Source organism: Nanorana parkeri, unplaced genomic scaffold, assembly GCF_000935625.1.
Source record: "Nanorana parkeri isolate BGI_ZX_2015 unplaced genomic scaffold, ASM93562v1 scaffold329, whole genome shotgun sequence".
Classification (NCBI taxonomy): domain Eukaryota; kingdom Metazoa; phylum Chordata; class Amphibia; order Anura; family Dicroglossidae; genus Nanorana; species Nanorana parkeri.
The window spans coordinates 591,376-610,042 of record NW_017306597.1 but is presented as its reverse complement, the minus strand read 5'-3'; the positions used below and the strand labels follow the sequence as shown (position 1 = coordinate 610,042).

At 42.0% G+C, this 18,667-nt stretch overlaps 1 protein-coding gene across 9 annotated transcripts in view; it reads left to right on the top strand.

Annotated features, from left to right (window-relative positions):
• The window catches only part of AGAP1 (ArfGAP with GTPase domain, ankyrin repeat and PH domain 1), a 382,012-nt gene that overhangs the window by 305,800 nt on the left and 57,545 nt on the right, over positions 1 to 18,667 (top strand). For all 9 annotated transcript variants that reach the window (XM_018558278.1, XM_018558280.1, XM_018558279.1 and 6 more), the window contains 2 exons: positions 2,573 to 2,741; positions 9,294 to 9,461. In XM_018558278.1, coding sequence (XP_018413780.1) covers positions 2,573 to 2,741; positions 9,294 to 9,461 — 337 coding nt within the window. The remainder of the gene's footprint in view (positions 1 to 2,572; positions 2,742 to 9,293; positions 9,462 to 18,667) is intronic.

Here is an 18,667-nt window from a genome sequence, read left to right as displayed (position 1 = left end):
ATTTGGGTCATTTCATTTTGAGAAAAGACAAATATATTATTTTTTAAAACTTTTTATCCGTTATTGAGCTAAAGGACCCTACACTCCGCTATACTTATTTCAGGCTTGCAGACTCTGGGCCAGTGTTTGGGTAGAAACCAGTTAATCCACCAGTATGTTTTGGTAGGCACCCAGAGCATTTACAAGTCATTCCTGTGGTATGGTTTTATTTTGAATTATGGCTTCTAACTTTTCTATTATTTTTAAGGGACATATTTATGTCAAATATAGTCGCCAGGAAGCAAAGCACATAAAGAAATCCAAATAATTAAATCTTATTGTATATCAACTTTACATTTTGAGCCTCACTTGGCTAGGGCAATGCCAGTTAAGGCTTAGTTTTAATGTACTAAACATTACTTACAGCAACCAACCAAAAAAAAACCTTTAAAAGAGAACTATGGGGTATCCTTTTTATCCCATAGTTCTCTTTAGGGTAACGGCAGGACATATGCTAGCCTCCTCCGTGAACCAAATTTCAGTATATAGCTCGCTATATACTGAGACGCCGCAGCCAGGACTGATCCCAACAATACTGTCGAGATCCACCCAACTGGCTCATTGACAACTGGCTTTGCCTATCTAGAAGCAGAGCCAGCTTGGCCCGCCCCCTCCCCCGTCCGTTCCTCCAGTTAGCGCTGAAGGATCGGAGAGGGGAGGAGGGAATCTCAGCGGGGAGATGATCAGGAAGTGAGTGTGCGACGGTATGCGTTCGCTCATTTCTTGATCAGTAGAGCCAACGTGTGACAGTTTCTTTGTTCAGTAGAGCCAACGTGTGACAGATAGGTTTTGGACCTGCTGTGCCTGAGTTTTCCTATAAATTCAGCCCAGTGTCAGCAACTTTGATGAAATGTGTATGCTGTCCGCACTGTTTCTTTATAACCGTCAGTGCTGGACTGATATTCTGGGGCAAAACAGTGCTAAAAATAAGTGACATTAAACCAAAATATTGCTAACCTCTGTCATTCACAATCCTCTCTTGGAATAATGGGGGCCCATTGTTGGACTCCTTCTGAAATATTTGATGCTTGGCTTCTATGCTAATATGTCTCAGATTTGGAATAAACAAAGCAAGTGAAAGTTGAGGAACAGTCAGAATTCGTAATCTTCTAATACTTATAATGGGTTTATGAGTATTAAAGCTTGCATCAGTAATGATGCCCCAACCAACTAGGATCTTCAAATTTAGACATCAGCAATTGTAGCCTATAATTTTCTCTCATAGAAGTTTTTTTTTAAAACTGTCTGTAACACCTTAACCAACCCTTAAAATTACTCAATAAGGATTGACTTCATCCTATCCACTAAAATGAACCCTAAAGCTACGGCGCCCTGGTTGCCATGGCACCCTGTGCGGCCGCACGGCTCGCACACCCCTAAGGCCGGCCCTGGCTTTACCCATCTGTTAACTTCAAAATACCCCTAACCAATAACCCAAGCACTAGCAATAACTTAACTGCTAAACTTGCCTACTTGCTTCTTGTGTGCACCATATCCTTTTTTTCTAGCGGTATAGAAAATCTGAGGTCAATAGAAATTTGGATACTCTTGACACTGTCTCAAGATGTTGCCCAACTTAGAGGTCAAGACCCTAAGTGCCAGCACATTTCTAGTTTAAAGGAGAACTATGAGGTGAGTGATTTTCACTCAACCTCATAGTTCGAGCCGTTGTGTGACAATGGAACTGTCACACGTCGGCTCAATAGATCGGGAAGTGAGCGAACACATACCATTGCTCGCTCACTTCTCGATCCTGTCCCTGCAGAGAGCCGTGACTGTCACGGCTCCCTGCAGGGATTCCCCGCTCCGATCCTCCAGCGCTGACTGGAAGAACGTACGGGGGAGGGGGCAGGTACAGCTGGCTCTGCCTCTAGATAGGCAGAGCCAGCTGTCAATCACGCAGCTGGGTGGATCTCGACAGTAATATCGGGATCCGTCCTGGCTGCGGTGGTCTCAGTATACCGCTGGTCGTAGCTTGCGGTATACTGAGCTTTGGGTCACGGGAGGACGCTAGTTTATGTTCTCCCGTGACCCTGAGGAGAACTATGGGGAAAAACACTTACCCCATAGTTCTCTTTTAAAGATTCATGTTGTCAAGTATGCACCAGATTGTTCTAGACACCTTCTGTTTGCTTTCACAACAGGAACAAAAGTGCAGTTATTGCTTAGAGAGGTCAATTAGATTCTTGATTTCCTTCTTCCCTACAGAATTTTGGATGAAACTTGGTTGGTTGCAATAGGCAACAGTTCCACTGTGTCCCAGTTTGTTGCAGCTCCAGTGGCTCTATGTGTTTTAAAGGAAGGAAAGAGGAACATTTTATTGTTTCCATAAGAGCCAATAATCTGTTTCCTTTTCTGGCATAAAAATTGCAGAGGGAATCTGGATGCTGATACAAAATTCCTGATAATTACTGTGTTTAAACAGCCATCAAAACTGTTTCCTCAAACGTTCACAATGAAAATGAGTGAGGCAACTACTTTTTTTGTACGGTTTTTATTCCCCTAAGGTATTAATAGTATTTTTGTCTTTTAGGATTACATGCAAAATGTCCATGGTAAGGAAATAGACCTCCTCAGGACTACAGTGAAGGTTCCAGGGAAAAGGCCTCCACGAGCCACATCATCCTCTGCACCCATTGCCAGCCCCAAAACCAATGGACTAACCAAGGAAGTCAGCGGGCTGCAGATCTCCCCTAATACAGGTGTGTATTGGTAAAATACTAATAAGTCTGTGTACACTTTGTAGAAGGATCTCCCGTATTTAGTCCAGGAGCGCACTGGAAGTGGTGTATATGTGTGCTCATTGGAATATATTCTGCTGTAAACCAGCTCTGTTAATGGTTTGTGTACAGTAACAACGCCACATCCTATTACTAAACGAATGTGCTTAACAGCACGTGTTAGGAGGCAATGAAAGCTGCCTTCAGAAATAGCTTGTTTTATTTTTAAATTGAGCTCAAATAATCTAATACATGTATCAGAGCATACTGACATCTGTTTTATGAAAGGCTGACTTTCACCGTAATGAATGTGAATAACTATGAACTCTTTTCATCTGTGTCATCCACTTTTTACACTGTTTTGCTAGTTATAGTTAATGGACTCACCTCTGAGTATTTTCATATAATATGAAGGTTTTCCAGTAATGGATGTTTTTATTCTGTAATGAGCGATTGTCGCTTACTTTCGTACCATGAATACAATTGTAGAATTGTATTTTAGCCTTCCTTTGTCATTGTCTGTGTGGATCAGAACTTGTATAGCACTTTGTCTGTGTACCAATTATCTGCAATATAAATGACTATGTAGTGTCTTCCAGGGGCGTAACTAGAAATCACAGGGCCCCATAGCAAAATTTTGTATGGGGCCCCGTGATTGCTAGTTATGCCACTTGCAGAGCCTCAGCGGAGAGTGACCTGCAGAGCCCACCATAGACTCTCTATAGTGGGCTCTGCAGGGTCTGAGATCTCTTACCTGTCAGCGCCTCTGTGGTCGCCGGGCCCCGACTCCTGTTCAGTCCCCGGGCCCGGACTCCTGTTCAGTCCCCGGGCCCGGACTCCTGTTCAGTCCCCGGGCCCCGACTCCTGTTCAGTCCCCGGGCCCCGACTCCTGTTCAGTCCCTAGCGGCTATGAGGAGAAATGCGCCGTGGGCGCTGCTGAGCTGTGTCTGTGACAGCCAGCACCCCCACATGCCATAGCGACCCAGGCGGCCCTGGCTGGGCCCCATAGCGGCCGCCTGGGTCACTATGGCGATTGTTACGCCACTGGTGTCTTCGTACATTTTCCTTGGTATGAATAACTAGAAGTTTATTTGTAGAAATTGAAGCAAAGAAAAGCCCATTGTAATCAGTCACACTTGTAGTACTGTTGTTGTTGTTGTTGTTATTATTTATAACCTTTCTATGTGCTTCTGTATATTGGTTATTGACTAATCACTAAATGTCACCATCCTCACACTGGACCTCATACATGAATAGTGCAGGTGGTTTATCGAGAAACCAGTCATATTCCGGGTGTCATCCTTTAAGTTCACATTAGAAAATGAAGCAAGTTACCGATTAGCTGCTGTGTGCACCCTTCCACTCCCAGTTTTTCTAGATCGAAGTCTCCTGTTCGAACACCATGACCAATTAGGGGACCCTCTTTGTCTCTTTCTGATGTAAGCAGCCTAATAGTTTACTTTAGCCTTAAAGTTCACAATCCTGGAAGACTCCTGATGTAACTGTGTACCAAAGCACTACCATACACCCAGCTGCTTAGAATAAATTGCAGTATATTGGAATTGGTTTTATTATTTTGAAATCAGAGTGTACCGATAAATTACTATCTGATGGTATGTGTTTTTAATTACCGTTCTTGGTTTTTGTAGTGCTATCATATTCTGGAGTGTTTTACAAACTGATTTATAGTGTTGGTTGTTCTGATTTAATAAAGTGTCACAAAACTACAAGCTTAGCTCAACCAATTTTGTACCGTTTGTAGCCTCAGGAAGGGGGTAGAGCAGGGAGCAGAGCGAAGCCCCGTCTTTTTATGCAGGGAACAATGGTGATCAGAGTAGATTTTCCAACCTGCCCGATCAACTTTTCCTCCTTAGTGACATCCTGTGGCAGTTGTACAGGCCTCTATAGATATAAAGTGGTTGCCTGATTGGACAAGTGTCATTTTATAGCAATGGGTAGCATGACATTGTAGTCTAGGGATCTGCTTAAAAAAAAAAAATTAATTCAAATTCTATCCATACTGGTAAAACCTGTTACAACTCGGTGCCGGATCAGATCTGTTGATGTGACAGATCAAATGTGAAACAAAATGTGCATGATGCTAAAGTAACCTAAGGAGTTAGCAATGTAGATATAGTATGCCCATTCCACTTGATGCACACCTGTATTCATATTAAGAACCAAGTCAGGGAAGGTCTTGCATCTGAACTATTCTCATAGGCCACTTGATACTGTGCTGGATAATGCTTTTAGTTAAGATTAGTCTTACCGCAATCTCTTTCTGCACCATCAAAATTATATTTCTCTCCCGTTCATTGAAGGACACAGGGAACAGATCGGAGATCATGTACTGTAGGGTAATATCGCCACCTGCAGGAGAAGGACGCTAGGCACAAAAAAACTAAAGACCAATTACAGCCTAGGGGCGGCCCCTGCCGGTGGCCAAACCCCCCACCTACTGAGAAGTCTCCAGTTTTTTGCCTAGCGTCAGGAGTAAGGAGCTAAGAATTTTCCTCGGTATTCTTACCTGCTTCTTCCTGATTTTTTTTTTCATCCCTGTGTCCTTCAATGAACGGAGAGAAAAGGATTTTACGGTGAGTACCAAAATCCTATTATTGCAGTTTGAATACATGCTAACCTCTAGTAAAATTGGTTGAATAGAAAATCCATAAACCAGCATGAGATCCAACCCCAGCATAGATCGGAGTAGGCCGGCAGAGCTGCAAACTTAGGTGCAGAGATCTCACCACCCGTGTCCCTGGAATGGAATATGGAGGCTTATCCAGCATACTGAAATAAAGCCTTTGTGTGTACTTGCCCTTTTATATGACATTGCATTCACTCTGCTCGTTATGTTGTACCCAAGCAATAGATGACTTTTTAGAAGGCACACATATATTTTAGACCACACAGGCACCCAACAGGGCTCGGAATCTCCCAAAACATAAAGGACCTATCACAGTAGTAGGATGTCTGAGTTCTTAACCTGTGAGGGTACTCAGATGTTGTACAATGCTATGGTAGCGGACTGGTATAGCGGATTGGGATTGTTAGATCACTGCACTCTATAATACACACTTTTCTTGTCTGACAATTGTCTGTGTACTGCTTTTTTTATAAAGTAAAACCCTGTATGCATCTATCTTTCCTCACTGAAAAGCAGTAGTAATCCCCCCTCCCTTGTTCCTCCCCTCTTCACTAGCCCCAGGTCTCTCTCATAATGTTAAATCCATCAAGAGACAAGGGGCTGATTTTTACCCAAAACCACTAATGTGTTTTCAGCGTTGAACTGCTGATGACATCTTAAAAGTCCTCATCGTGCGGCGCCCTCCACACTCCAACAATCAGAACATCTCGTAAACCCATAAAATCCAAACTAATAGCAATGAATATTCAGTGACCTAGAATACTAATTATTGTCATGAATATTAATGCCATCGGACTTGCTTTGATCCCCCTCTTCCTCCTCCCCATCGTCTGCCTCACTCCTGCACACATTTACCCGTATGGACTTTTCTCTTCTCCGTTCACAGCACGCCTGTTTTCTGCGTCCGGTAAAGTTATGTAAACTTGTACCTATTGCGCCCAACTGCAAACCCGCCATTACCCCGCCTCCTTTTCTGTGTGTCTGTATCGTACATTTTCCACACTACTTTCCTATACAATCAGCCGATGTCTGTTTCTTTGTTTTACCTCTCCCACCCACCCTGTATTTTCTTTCATCACCTCTCTTCTTATTTCTCACCCCTTCTGTCACACTTTCCACTCAGCTGTGCTCTGAAGATGTTTCTAATGAGTGTTTAAGATCGAGCTGTGTCCTCTGTGTCTGTGGTAGGGGTAATAACCAGATCTTGATTAACGAGTCAGTAGGGGGGACAGGGTGACAGCAATGCAGTCATGTGCACCCCTCTGGTAGCCCCCCCACTCCTGTGACTGAGGGGAGCGCCTCTCTAGGCATCCTCCGCTCTCAGATTAATAGCATCGCAGGAAGCATTTAGGATACATTGCAAAGGTTTCTATCTAATGGGTTCAGCCATTTCCTCTTTGAGTGACAGGCGCGGGAAGTAATCGGCTGTGCAGAATGGCAGCACATTGCTAGTACTTAAGTGTACATTATCCCTGTTGTGTGTCCTGCAGAGGCTGTTTATCAGGACGCCTCTCGCAGCCGACAGGCGCCAACTGACGCTGCTCTTGCTGTGGTGGGAGCAAGTAAATGTGAGAATAATAATAATAAAAAAGAGGCAGGGAACAAAGAAAAAAATTTAAATAGTTTTACAGCAGAGTAATGCAGGCTCAGTTATAGCGATGGTAGATCTGCCACATCTAAACTTGGGCTTCATGGGTTGTTGGTTTTTTCTTTCAGTGGAAGCCTGTATGTCATTGCTGAGTTTCTTCTGAAAATTCTAGTTGCCTTGCTTCCTCTGACCTCAGTACTTTCTTAGTCACTGACCTGAAACAATCATGCAGTGAGTGAAGTCTGGGTAAAGTCAGAATTTAAATCTGCATACCTGTGCCAGTGCACTGACTCTGAGGACCCATTTACACTTATACATTCCATTCCAGTGCATTAACGTATGAGTGTTACGGCATGCATTGGTGTGTGATGCAGTATGGTAGACCACTCATATTGAATGGTCTGCCATATACCACAGAGGATGAAGAAATGCACCACATGATAATTTTTTTCCTAAAGCAACGCAGTGCACTCTACGGTACATTGCATTGGGGTGCCATTCACAATGGATGCCCCCACAATGCATCGCGCATAGAGCAAATACATCACAATGGGTGTGAATGGGCCCTGAAAGTTTTGAAGTATTTGTATCATAACAGCCAGGAAGCTTTTTTAGAAGGGGAGTGTGAGCTTCTTCAGGCTGTCCTCTTCTATGATCTTCACTGACCTATGATTACCTTCCTACTCTTCTGTCCCATGCATACTTTATCTCCTGCTTCCTATTCATGCTTAGTTGACATTTATTTTAATTGTCCTAAGGTAAAAAATTCAATAGACACACATCTGGTTGTTAGAAAAATCCGACTCTTGACAATCCCTATTTACCAAACATACAAATCCACTATTCAGTGCATACCAGAGTGTAGTTATATTACACCTTTGATGCCACATCCTGGCCAAACTTTTCCAACTCCAAGGACAATGTGGTCTCACTGTGCATTTGGAGGTTTTATGTTTGTGTGCATTTCCACCCACAATGCAAGAACAAGTAGATGAATTGGTTTCCAACCAAGTTGGCATAGTGTGTCTTTGTTTAGCAGCAGCATATACATTAGTAAATGTACAAACCTTCTAATATACACAGAATTACATCAGACAAAGCTATTGAAAAATATAAGAGTATGCCATTTTATGAGTTAGTTCAGTTTCTGGAATTGAGTCAGCTTTCACAATCACCTTTGTGAACTATGCTTTCATCTTTCATTCAGTTCATTGAGAGCTGATAGCTTTGTCATCTCTCCCCTGTGTATCATGGAGCAATACTCAATGCTGCTCTTCCGAAAAGATTGAAAGCAGACTTATCAAACTGTGCAGTGTCTTACTATGTTAACAATGTCTATAGATAGTATGAATATCCATATACATGGCTACAATGTACTTTTCTCACTCTTCTTGACAAATATCTTATAGAGTTACAAACAGCCCAGTTTACTGTTTAAAGGAGAACTATGAGCTGAGTGATTTTCACTCAGCCTCATAGTTCGGGAAGTGAACAAACGCATACCGTCGCTCGCTCACTTCTCGATCATGTCCCTGCAGAGAGCCGTGACTGTCACTCACGGCTCCCTGCAGGGATTTCCCCCCTCCCTTGTCCGATCCTCCAGCGCTGACTGGAGGAATGGATGGGGGAGGTGGTGGGTACAGCTGGCTCTGCCTCTAGATAGGCAGAGCCAGCTGTCACTCACGCAGCTGGGTGGATCTCGACAGTAATGTCGGGATCCGTCCCGGCTTCGGCGCTCTCAGCATACCGCCAGCTGTAGCTCGCGATATACTGAGCTTTGGGTCACGGGAGGAAGCTAGTTTATGTCCTCCCGTTACCCTTATGAGAACTATGGGGAAAAGCACTGACCCCATAGTTCTCCTTTAATAGAAGTACAGCTTTTTATCAGCTGATGGAATAAATACGGGGCAGAAGGTACATTTTCTGATGCTCAGGACTGGATTTCAGTTGGTTTCCACCAAGGCTACTTGTGTTGTCATGTCCTGTGAACACAGATGTATGTGTTTTTTTTAGGTAAATATGTAAGTTAATATGAATACTTTTACCAGATTTGTGATAAATTGTCCCCATAACATTTACACAACAACAAATGCGACAAAACAAAGAAACAATGGACTGCCAAAACCCCCCTCTAAAGTTTATTCTCCCTAGTCTGCAGCCTACTAGGGTCATTCACAAATCTTGGCTTTGTAAATCTGGCCCTGGAAAAATGAGGCTTCTAACCATTGTTACATTGGGTATAGACAACGTTTTGAACCCCCTGCGCAGATACCTTAATCTCCTATTATCTTAATTGCAGGAAATGTGACGACCAGTACGTCCGTTACCCAGATGGCCAGTGGTCCTAGTGGCATTAGCCTGGGTTCTTTTAGTCGCCTAGATGGGATGCACCAGCGGTCATACTCTGTGTCTAGTGCGGATCAGTGGAGTGAAGGTGCTGTCCTAGCAAACTCTGCCATCAGTAGCGGTAAGTAGTCTTTGCATGCTTTGATTTACGTAATATATAATGAATGACTGTAAGCAACATCTGGAGAATTGAAGACTAAGGCTGATGTCTGATGAGCTATTCTGCCACTAGAGCCAAATCACCAGGGGCAGGATCACAATCGTTATAGTCGCCTGTCTGACATCAGCCTAAGTATTTAACAATGCCCCAGGAAGATCATTTACTTTCATATATATATATTTATGCATATCATACACCCCACACACACACGTTATGTATATTTGAACAAATGTCTTGTACCCCTTCCTCATTTCATAAAATGTCAGTTTAAGGAAAGTTGTAGTGTGAGAATTTTGGAAACCCCCATTCTTTTCTGAAAATGCTAGATGCCTGGCTGTCACATAGCTGCATTGGCTTCATTGCTCTCTGAGCCACTGACCTGGAACAAGTGTAGTAATTTTAACACCCATTTACAGCATGCCTGATTTACGTATGTCAAAAAATGAATAAAAGAAAATAATAACTGAGATTGACAGTGTTGCAAGTATAACTTGTATAAACCAATTCATAAAATATTCTTAATCTCGTGCATGTGAAATATTTTACTACTTTTAAACCAATTAAAAGGTACAGCTATCATGTGAGGACAGAGATTTAGATAGCTCTCGGATCTCATTTCATATTGTATATACCGGTATGCACTTGATGCAATCTACTGTTTGTGAACAATAACGTCAGAGAAGATGCATCAGTGGAAATTTTTCAGTTTCTGACCTGTTTCCAGGATCAACATCCACTTCTGCAGAGGAACATTGCCATATCTTAGTATCACAGATGTTGGTCACAGATGTCTCCCTTTTAAGGCCTTGTTCACACCAGACACAGTGCGTTCCGGCCCGATTCTGGCCAGAACGCACTGCATCCGGTCCGAACAAAATAGTGCTTGCAGCACTTTGTTCGGACTGGACCGCAGGCATAATGTGCCTTGCGTTCCCATGTGGCCGATTGCATTGCAGCCGGAGGGCGTGGCTACGGTGCCATTCACTTCAATGGACCGGCGCAGCCCCTCCTGCCCCACAACATAGCCGGCCGCAATGTAGTGTTTTCTGGCCAGAATCAGGCTGGAACGCACTTTGTCTGGTCTGGTGTGAACTAGGCCTAAGACATGTAGTACACAATGCCTCCTGAATACTAAAGGACTGTGTAACAGGCACCCACACAAAAGGATAGAATTGCCCTCAGATGGTTTGGGGAGCAGAGGGGCACTAGGCAGCCAATGCGCAGAAGGTCTTTACATGATAGCTTTTTACTTTCTTGTATTTGGCTACATTAAAACCAATTACAATCAGATTTTATATCCTGTATCCCCTTACCTCCTCCATGACAGTGTCACTTTAGTGGAGTTATGCTTAATGCATTTGTCAAGCTCTACATTGCACATAGTTCTGAGTGGTGGCGTGCAACATTTATAAAGCCATTATGCATTAAAGTACGAGTTTTAATAGATAAAGCGCTCTGTATTGTAAACAATTGCCATTTCCGTGCTGCTAATCTCATCTATCCTCTTTAAACTACTTCCTGTCTACATTCGCTCTCTTCAATGTCAGCGTTGCGCTGGATGTGTCATCACAGCGGCTTGTAGTGTCTAGCAGGGGTGCATGTAACAGGGTGACAATGCAGGAGTACAACTAGGAGACAGTTGTCACCGCAGAACAGGAAGTGCCTGAACAATGATCTTCATGACAGGATCACCAGGGATTCATTTATATAAAGTTGGAAAATTATAAGGACTGGACACTTTTGAAATAACATTAACGTGTTGGCTTCAGTGCTTAGTTTTAAATCTACTTTAATGCTAAAAATAATGAACCTTTCTTTTCTAGCTCAAAAACATGTGTAACATTTTAAGATAGAGCTGTGCTCCAGGCAATGAGCAAACCGTATAAATCTGAGACAATAATCGCTACTGTTTTGAGTCAAGTAAATGGAACAATGCTGCATATTAAGGCATTTAAACCATCCCTTTGCAGGAAAAAGAAAAAGGTCCTTCATGGCATAATATCTCCTATCCCCACAGCCTTCGTCCCCCAAATGCAGAACAATCTCTCCTTCACCTGTTGATGCTTGAAAATACCATTTCTTGCATGCCGAGGCCAGTATATACAGATCAGGACTAGTCAACTGGCCATGATATTCACATGTTCTTTGGTTTAGTAGGCAGCCTAGGTCATTGTTTCCCAAACTTTGGTAACGTACCACCATCACAACCTTCAGGGCTAGTTCACACAAAGCGCGGAGCAGATCCAGAGCAGAGCAGGTGCAGACCGGATCAAAACTGCGTCCAATGTATTCCTATGGTATTTTGAGCTCCAGTTCACATGGCAGCGTGCAGATCCAGAGCAGGTAAAAAAAACTGCAGCAAGCCCTATTTTACCTGCTCTGGATCTGCAAACTCATCAAAAATGCATGCAAATGCCTGGAACGCACTGAAAGCCCATGTTAAACTGGAAGAAACGCGTCAAAAACGCATCTAAAAGACTAGTGTGCGTGAGCAGAAGCCTGACCGGATCTGCTCTGCATTTGGTGTGAACAAGGCCTCATAGTGTCCAGGTTTTACCTGTTCAATGAAAAATTACCACTTTTACTAGCCACACCCCTTTATTTGTGCTGGATGCCACTCATGAATCTTGACTAGAACCTTTATGACAAACTCACTTTCAATGTGCTTTAAAGTATCTAAAGCCATTTATTTTTTTTAGTGGGGAAGGTTTGGAACCTGGTTCAGGTGACAACTAAGAGAGGCTTTCCGTTACTCTGAGGCTTTCTCTCACTTCCTGTTGAGTTTCTAAGCAGAGTGGGAAGGCTGGTCATTATTGAACAGGCCATGGGCCCACGAGACTCTCTCCTGCAGAAGATTGCATGAGTGTCACACAGGAATTCATGAGACCCATGTGATTGGCCCCATTCTTAAGTGTGAATGGGACCTAAATCACGATGCCCATTCCTAATGGGACTCAGTCAAAAAAAAATAGTTTTGGCTTTGTATACACCATCATCATTACATTATCCTACAGCCACTATAGGCAGGTGCATCCTGTCTAATGGTTAAATCTGCAATCCTCCTATAGTACCAGCCACTACAATACTGTTATGTACATAACTCTTGTCTTCTGCCATGTTCTGTCTAATGAAGTTGCGTTCTCCATCAGTTGTACACATTTCATACTTTTAGAGACACTGCTCCAAACTGTTTTTGAAACAGTTACCATGCTGACCATTGTCTGCAAAAGCTGCACCTCATTTTACTAATAATGTGCTGAATGGGAAGTGGTTCCACTAAATAACCCCTGCTGATATGCACTCAATGACCAATCATGATTAGGTTCAGTAAACTTTGCAATTGATTCAAATGTACTCTATAGATGAAGGCTGCCTGTCAGTCCAGGTCCAGCCCTGATTATAGGTATCCATTCATGCAGAATATATAGCAGTGCAACCAAGATTTAGGGGAAAAAAAGGAATTGCCGTTAAATCTATTCAAGGCAGAAAATAACAGATGTTACTGAGATGATTATATCTTTACATATTGTATGTATGAATAATTTGCCCTCTTCCGCTATTGTTCACTTCAAATATCTGGCATTGAGGTTGTTAGTGGAAGGTAGCGACATTCAGTTGTAATTTGCAAAGATAGTCTGGTTCCGGAGCAAAGATTTAGTCGGGAATTCAGGTGATGCAGACAGCAGAGGTAGGAACGTGGCCGTAACCCCATTGAAGTGACTGTCGGGGACGAGGCTTTAAGCTTCTTCCAAGAGAAAGGCACTAGAAAGAGAAAGATTCCTCCGAGTGACAATCTTGTGACGAGGGAAACGGAACAGAGGAAAAGCGAGAAGAGAGATGTCTTCAGAGGCGCAAGAAATAATAACAAGGATTCGTGCAGCCAAAAAAAGACAGCCATACGTTCAAGGGAGGGGGGAGGGTTTGAAGATGTCTCCTGTGAGAGACGCTATTTGTGAGCATTGTCACAGAGGAACAATACAGTCTGCAGAGAGCCCAGAAAACGGCTGTATGTGTTTTTATTCATCTAGATCAGGAACCTTTAAAGGAACGATAACCTTCTCTCCTGTTAATTCCACAGCAGTCAGCTCAGGAAAGAATTAGGGGCCCCTCTATTGGGGCTATATATGGGGAGCATACCTCCTTTTGCAGAATTCAGCTGACAGCATGTCTATGTAGGATTCTAAATGATAGGTTGCAAGGTGACATTGAAGCTCGAAAGGAACAGTTATGCTTATCCTTTTTATCATGGATCCGTCGTGAAATAATACCAAATTGAAATTTCTGACGGACCCTGAAGTTTCCAGGTGGTCATAGGGCAAAAACTGACTTGCATGTCCTGTTAAGGATGTGACACGGGGACTCAAGATTAAACATATGTGAAAGGGGAACTGTTCTTGATGCTTTCAGTAGCTAATCAGATTGTCCCTTCTGTACTTCACTCGAAGTATGAGGGGAGAATCTGGCTCCTAATGACAAAAGAAATAGTTCTTTTGTAAAGTGGACCTATCACTAATACATTTCACATAAATCAGTAGGTTGCATCAGTACTACCAAATCACAATATTTCTTCCCATAGAAGTACATCTTTCTTACCATTAATAAAAACTTTGCCCGTCGACCGAATGCCTGGCATAAATCACATGGACTTGTGCTATCAAGAGTATTGTGGGTGTTCCACACCATTAGAGAGTGAAGAGAGTTTGTTTTCAGTTGAACATACCTTGCCTAATACACTTGTAGTTAGATAATAGGTTAACCAAGGCTTAACCACTGTGCAGCACTACTAAACAGGAAGCAGCGAAAACATGGCTGGCCCATGCATTTATATTTACAAACTGCACACAAAATCAAGGATTTTAATACAGTAACCCACATAGGGAAGATTAAAAGTAAGCTGCACTTGATATCTGATTTATATCTTAATAGAAAAAAAGCACCTCTCTTCTTACAAATGTATAATGTTGACACACTGATAATTTGAAGCTCATCAGTAATATAGAGTTTTAGCCTTTTGACTCCAGTGGTCCATGCCATGCAATACAGTTATCCAGTGACTCTGGCTTCTTGCATTCAAGCTTCCTCCTTTGGTGTTCATACCAAAACGATATTGTTCATGCACATTCCAAAAGGAATGATGTTCCTACGCTTACCGTGATGTCAGGAGGACAAAAAGTAATGTTTTAGTTCGATAAATATAAAATCTTGCATTCAACTGTTTCATATTAAATCTTCCAGCCACCAGGTGGCACTCTGGACACATTTTCACATGTTTATTGGCTGTTATGATCAGATGGGGCCATACTGAAACACAGTGCGAGTCTGAACTACGTTTCAGTCTGACTGTGTTGAAGTCTGAAACACAAAGAGTCTGAAGGCAAACAGCTTCTACTGTGCTTTCTACTTTAAAAACTAATAATAATGCTCTGTGACACCAGTGTCATTGGTGTAACCCGTATTAAATGTTAATTTGTAAAATAAAGATTTAACTAAATATTTGAAGAAAATATAAAACATCAGTTTAAATATAGCTTCCCTATGAAGCAAAAGTTAGTTAAATCTTACACCCCTTAGGGACCTACTCCCTTTACACTTTACTCCACCTCCCTCTTAATTGCCCCAGTGGATTAAACAAAAAAAACTAAAATGCCCCAAGTACTTACCTAAAATCGTAGTCAGGTGTCTCTGGTCCCCAGTCTTCTGTATTTCAGAATAAGATTGTCCTTTTTTGGGTGCTCATTGCTGTTCGTTATCAGGGTGCTATCAGGCTCCTAAATAACATTTTTATGGAAATAACTATCAAGAACAGTGTTTGTAGCATTGTACACATAAATAACATTGTAAGCAGGTAAATAACTCCAGATTATTAGATGGCAACATTAACATCTCACCAAATATGGTGTAAACTAGCAATTAGAGAAATATAGAGATGTTATTTCAATATAATTTAGGGTATTAGCGATTAGTATAAAATAATATAACTTAACATTAGTGTTATCAATTTTATAAAGAATAAGTACTTTGAAAATGATTAAATCTGTCTGTTTAAACTATGAATACTAGTGTATTGCTCAATAACTAATTGAACTGACATTTTAAATCCGCAACATATATTCCCGATGCATCAAAATGGAAGTTGTAGAAAGTCTTAGTCTTAAAGCAGCTACGGCCTGAGTAGAAAAGCCAGTCCCTTGCCAGCATGCTGCAGAGGAGGACCTTACATAATATGTAGAAGCAGGTAGGACTTTGCATTATATGTAAAAGCAGTGGTCTCTCTGCAGAGATCCGACACTCTCTCTGCTGAGTCAGCCGGTAGCATATGTATTCAGCAAAACCTCATGCTGCTACTGATTGACTCAGCACTCTGCACAGAGGCCACTCCTGCCACATAGAGCAAGGCTCCTTCCATGTAGCATGTTGGCAGGGAGCAGGCTTTATTACACAGACTGGTTTCTTTTAAAAGGATATGAATTGTGAGACTTTGCACACCTTTGTTTTGAAACACTAATCATTGTTTTCCAGCACCTCTAAAATGTGATCACGCTTTTGAGTCTGACCACTTATCAGTCTTGGATTGTGGCTGACCTAGGTGTGGCGAATATAAAGAGGAGCTGCAGTGCAGTACACTACACCCTCGCAGTAATGGAGCCACCAACAGTCCATGATAGACCATTTGCTCCGGCTGATGGTACTAGAACGTTGAAAAGATAGTAAATGAGAGATTAGTAAATACTATGTATGTCTGTATCAAATGATCTATACTTGGCCACCTGCTTAGTACCTTTTTTCGGAAAAGAACAACTTGGCTTTCCAGTTGTTGTGGGTGTACAAATCCCTCATATTGTGGAATACAAGTCTGAGTGACCTGCATTGTCAATTTGAGGCAGGCCACCTGTGGACTTCCAGCTTTGTGGGCGATCTGCCTTAGTGGGTATATGACCTGTCTCTAATAGCTGCTAAAGCCTCAACATTAACCCCACTGCTGTAGATTTGCTGTTTATAGTAAACCAGCAAGCAGTTAACTGCACCAGCGTAAAAAACTCATCAGGAACATGACAAAAAGGGAAATGAGGAATAATCAGGTACTTGGCAATGCGAGAAAAATGATAAATGCTTCTGATATTCCCTTGTAATAAAACTTTTTTTTTTTCCCCCAAAGTGCCCCCCCACCCTTCCTCCCTCCTTCAGACTGTGAATTCAGTGTCTCAGCCCCCCCACTTTCTGGCTCATCGTTTCATACTTTTAGGTTTTTTTTCCCTATTTTTGTCATTTACTTCAAACAAGAAAGATCCTTTTAATTTAAACTTTCTCTCGTCCCTTTTATTAAAAGGTTCCGAATTTAAAAGCGCTGTGTTAATGTGCGTGTGATATCAGCGGGGCTGTAGACACAAGTTTTTCTCTCTTGTTTCGTCTTGTTCTTCTCTATCTTTGGGATTTAAATGTTCTTCTTTGCTAGTGAATATGCTGCTTATTGTCCCTGCTTTTTGTCCAAGACAAAATAACACACATTGGGTCTTCATTTTATTTTCTGATTTCAATGCTCTTTTCCCCCCTCCTAGCGTTCAATTAACGGCATGCATGGGGGGCAGAGTAAAAGGATCTTATTTTTTTAAGCAGCCTATGTTTCCCTGTGGCTCCCGCCTTTGAAAGCCGCTCTGAACGTTTCCTAATTAGATAAATTACTTTATGTGAAGGACCACAAAACAGGAGGTGCTGGTAAAGGGAAAGAATGTCAGAGTGAGGTCTGGGAGGGGTACCCGGGGGAGGAGGAAGGAGTTAGAGGGTCTGATGTCAGCTTCTTTCCGCTTTTTGCCGGCTGTGTGCTATCTGCTACCTGACTTGTAAAATTAGCTGTCTTGTACGATTTGTCAGTAGAGCAGTGAAGCTCTCAACCAACTCCAGGCATTGAAATGATTCCTAGGTGTAATAACCCCTTAACCACCAGAACACCTGCAACCTGTGGGCAGTCAGAGGTCCCATGTGCATTGTGAAAGATGGTTCAAAGAGCGTATACCTTATAATAATTGCACAATAAGTGCTCTGTCTGTCCCCATGGTCACCTGTAGCGAATCTAAACTAGCCTCTCTCAGGTTTCTCACAGGGTGGTAGAGACTTTTGTCAAAGGGCATCCAATACCAAACAACAAAGGGAAACATAGTGGACATTGTAGTGTTCAATCATTGTGGAAGATAAATGTAGAATAAAGGGGAAAGCATAAAGTTAAAATACCTGTGTGAAAATAGCTAGTGAGTAAAGGATTAGCCTAGACTGGGCATAGTTTAATAGTAAACACTATATAGTAATCGTAAAATGAAGTAGTTAATAGTAGACTTGCATCTTATTTATTGTGGTACAGACAGCATGGAATACAAAGGTAATCAGAAAGCTTATTTTGTTTTTTGCCTTTTTATTTAAAGTCCATTGACCAGTGTGGTATAGCAAGTAACTGAGAGTCTGTTATGTGAATCAGCACTAAATGATCTTTTGTATAAAGCACCTAAGGCCATTTTAAAATTTAAAAGAAACTGGAAAAAGCAATACTGAATTCTGATTATGCAAATACTAATTGCTTTTTCTTAAAAACTCGGAATCACTAGTCCAGAACAGGTATGCAAATAAGGAGTTTTGACTTTGCTCTGATAGGCTTATGTGTGCCAGGTCAGTGACTTGCTGAAGCCAGTGGGTCAGCAAAATAACCAGGCAACCAGCATTTTAAAAATGAGGTCAGCAATGGCAGTGCCCATATTTATTTTAATAAAGGATTCCTGTACATTGACTAGTCATGGCGATTTAATGTTGGCATTTTTGACACCTTTGTTTAATGATTGGACAGCGTGCTTGCTTCTGATGCTCATAACAGGTAAGCTAGGGATGGTGACTTTACAAGGAGAAAGACGCTCATTTCATACAAACTATTCCTGCGTCTTCGGAGGACAATTTAGCAATGTGCCAGTTATGATCACCCCACATTTTGTCGTATCATAAACCTCATTTGACTCATTCTACATTTGACATTGTTCTCTGATGCAAAAAAACAGTGGATCAAAATTTTTGAACAATAATATGGGGACACACAATTCAGAATTCAGAACATGTTCTGGTGCCAAAATTCTTTGTTAGGATTTCAGAATCTGTCACTTTTTCCAATCAAGTTCTGTCAACCCCCCCCC